This window comes from Benincasa hispida, chromosome 1 (genome assembly GCF_009727055.1).
Source record: "Benincasa hispida cultivar B227 chromosome 1, ASM972705v1, whole genome shotgun sequence".
NCBI classification, from domain to species: Eukaryota; Viridiplantae; Streptophyta; class Magnoliopsida; order Cucurbitales; family Cucurbitaceae; genus Benincasa; species Benincasa hispida.
The window spans coordinates 82,241,629-82,244,408 of NC_052349.1; the positions used below are offsets into that span (position 1 = coordinate 82,241,629).

Here is a 2,780-nt window from a genome sequence, read left to right on the forward strand (position 1 = left end):
AATGTTCTTGTAGTATGCCATGCGTTGTCACAAGTTTCCTTACGTTGGAACCAAGTGTAATTCAACCGCAAGTTTCTCGGTGTGATCCGAGGTCGAACACAAGGACTGTTTGAGGTTCTTGTGGTATGTTTGTGATATATGCGACCGAGTTTTTCAATCTTTAAAGAGTTTTTTTTACAAGTATATAAAAGTTGCGATAAAGTAAAGGAAAGACGTAAAAAAAGATGTGATAATAAAATAAGTACAATAAACCTAAGCTAGATGATACAAGATACAGGCTTCATGAGACAAGATGTTGGGGTCCAAGCTAGCTGTGAAGGTTATGCAAAGAACATAGAATGCGGCGGCAAGTTTCTTAATTGTGTTGAAGCCATAAGTATGGTTCCGTTTTTCTCTTGGTGTACACCTTTCAGTGATCGGCCGCGCTCCCACATGTCTTTGGTGAAACAGAGACGAACGTAATGAATGCAAAGTTGCTTCCATGTCTGGAAATACTACTCGCTTCAGTTAACGCATTCTTCTAATCTTCTCTCGATAGNAGTTAACGCATTCTTCTAATCTTCTCTCGATAGATCAGAATGGCATCTTCACTTCTGCTCTCACAGGTGAAGATGCCGCCTAGCATGCCTTAGCTAAACGCATTTACCTCTTTAACACAAGTTAAATACTCGTTTAACTCATATTAACTACCAGGGTATTAGGAAGACATCATGGAGAAAATGATTAATGGAGGAACGAAAGTAGACAGAAAATAGGATATAAAAGCAATCGAAACATTTAATATATCTATTAAGCGTTTGATACATGGTGTGAATGAAGAGATAAAGGAGATGAAATACAATGATGAAAAGAGATGGAACAGATACAAACAAGTGCCAACATCTTGGCAACGATACGGGTGGAGATCTGCTTGCCAGATTGGATGGATGAGATGGATGGATGAGCTTCCCTCTCAGGCTTGCTCAATCGGTAGCAGGATTCTCAACACAGAGCTTCTCGACGGGTATTTGATAGAATAAAACTGAGACTCACCTCTCGGCCTTGTCTCTTCTTCTTCCTGGATTTCTTCAGTTAAGCACTCAGCTCAGCCTTTCCTCTCAACACTTTAGTAGAAATTAGCCTCATATCCAATAGCATATTTTTTCCCTAAAATCTATGGGGTATTTATAGGTGAAGATCTTTGACTCCGGCCTTATGTCCCCACTTGTTGTTATGGAAATTTCGAAGATGGAGGGATATTATTCCTTCTGTTATGCAATCAGACCGTCAAATCTGCACAATCGTTAGTTGTACACGTGTCTCAATCCTCTGCTTTTTTGTTGCTCAGCTGCATCTTTCAATCGTGAGTTCGAATGCGGTGTTGTTTTTATTACCGCATGCATTTGAAAGTCAGCTTTGGATTGACTGTCGCATTGTGTCGTCATTGCGTTAATCGTCTCTTCATTGTTGATTGATGGGCGCATTGTGACAGAGATGCGTTGATCAGTTCTTCTTGAGCCTTGAGTGCAAGCGGTGACTCGGTTCCCTGCAAAACAGAGTAAAATCTCCTTTTCTTCCATCTTAAAGATGTTAGTGGGTGTAATTACGATAATTTATAATTATTGTAATTCTGAGCTAATTTTCATACAATTGGCACATATTTATTCTTTTTTGGCCGCAATATCTAGATAAGGTAGTATAAATAACTCGTATTTCTACAAGTTATCAGCCAGCAATATACGTTGTTCTTCCTCGAGCCTTATTTTTTCTTCTTCTGTCGAAATTGCGTTGTTACGAAGCACTTCTTCATCGTGTAGTTTTCTTCTCAGATTCCCTTCTGCAATGATTTGTTGCACACGTAACATCTTCTCTTGTTTTTCTTCTTCCTCTCTTCTTCTCCTTTTCTTCTCTTCTACTACACTTTGCAAAAATTGTGGGTCACTTATTGACCCTTGCGACGCATTCTCCTTGCAACGCCGCATAAGAGGGGTGATGTCTGGATCCTCTCCATTGTCAATCACAACCATTCTTATTTGTGTTGATTCCTCTTTAGGTTGCGCTAATGCTCTTTGTTACGTTGACACCCTTTCATCCACCCTTGTGGTGGTTGATTCTCCATCGACCTCTGGGTTCTCAGCCCTCTTTCTCTTTTTTTCCTTCTTCTTCAGACGCTTCTCCTCCCACCTGCGTTCCCTCTTCTCACTCGATTTTCTTTCTTTTTTTTCCTTCCTTGGCTGGGCTTCTTCATCTCTTTCTGCCCTCTTCTCCTTGTTTTTCTTTTTCTTCTTCTCTTCAGCCGTTTTCGACAGCTTCTTCGCTTCCACCTCCTTCAAAGCAACCATGATGGGTCCCTCATAGGATTCTGTTTGAATAGTTTCCTTAGGATTCGAAATGGCCAGGACACTTCTTTGCGAAGCTTCTTCCATCTCTTCCTCCGAAGGCAAGGGTTGATTAACAACTCCAGCTTCGGGTAGCCCTCTCTCCTTCTCCATATTACTCAGGATGCTCCCAAACATTTCTCTATCGTCTCTTCTCTTCTTCTTGCTTTCAGATGACAGTGTTGGGAGTGAGGCACTCTCCGTGCTTGGCCCCTCTCGAATTTGGAGTGGTTTGGCTACTAAAGACTTTTGCCGAGGTTTTTCGGCGATTCTTGGGATGGTGATGTGTTATTTTATTAAGTGTGCAAAATGTGGATGATATGTGTTGATGGATAGTGTTGTGCACTCAAGTTTCCCCAGCGGAGTCCAAGTGTATATTCATCTGATTTTCATGGTAAGTCCAGGGTCGATCACAGGAACTTG

The 2,780-nt window shown here is 41.2% G+C and overlaps 1 protein-coding gene across 1 annotated transcript; it reads right to left on the minus strand.

The window, feature by feature from the left end:
* Positions 1-2,051: 2,051 nt before the first annotated feature.
* LOC120079632 (glutamic acid-rich protein-like) lies at positions 2,052-2,471 on the minus strand. Its single transcript, XM_039033899.1, has one exon. It carries the CDS (start codon positions 2,469-2,471, stop codon positions 2,052-2,054), a length of 420 nt encoding a protein of 139 aa, XP_038889827.1.
* Positions 2,472-2,780: the final 309 nt, after the last annotated feature.

What these genes read in the sequence shown, in the direction of transcription:
- LOC120079632 (XM_039033899.1), bottom strand. Translation starts at nt 2,471, where the DNA reads ATGGAGAAGGAGAGAGGGCTACCCGAAGCTGGAGTTGTTAATCAACCC.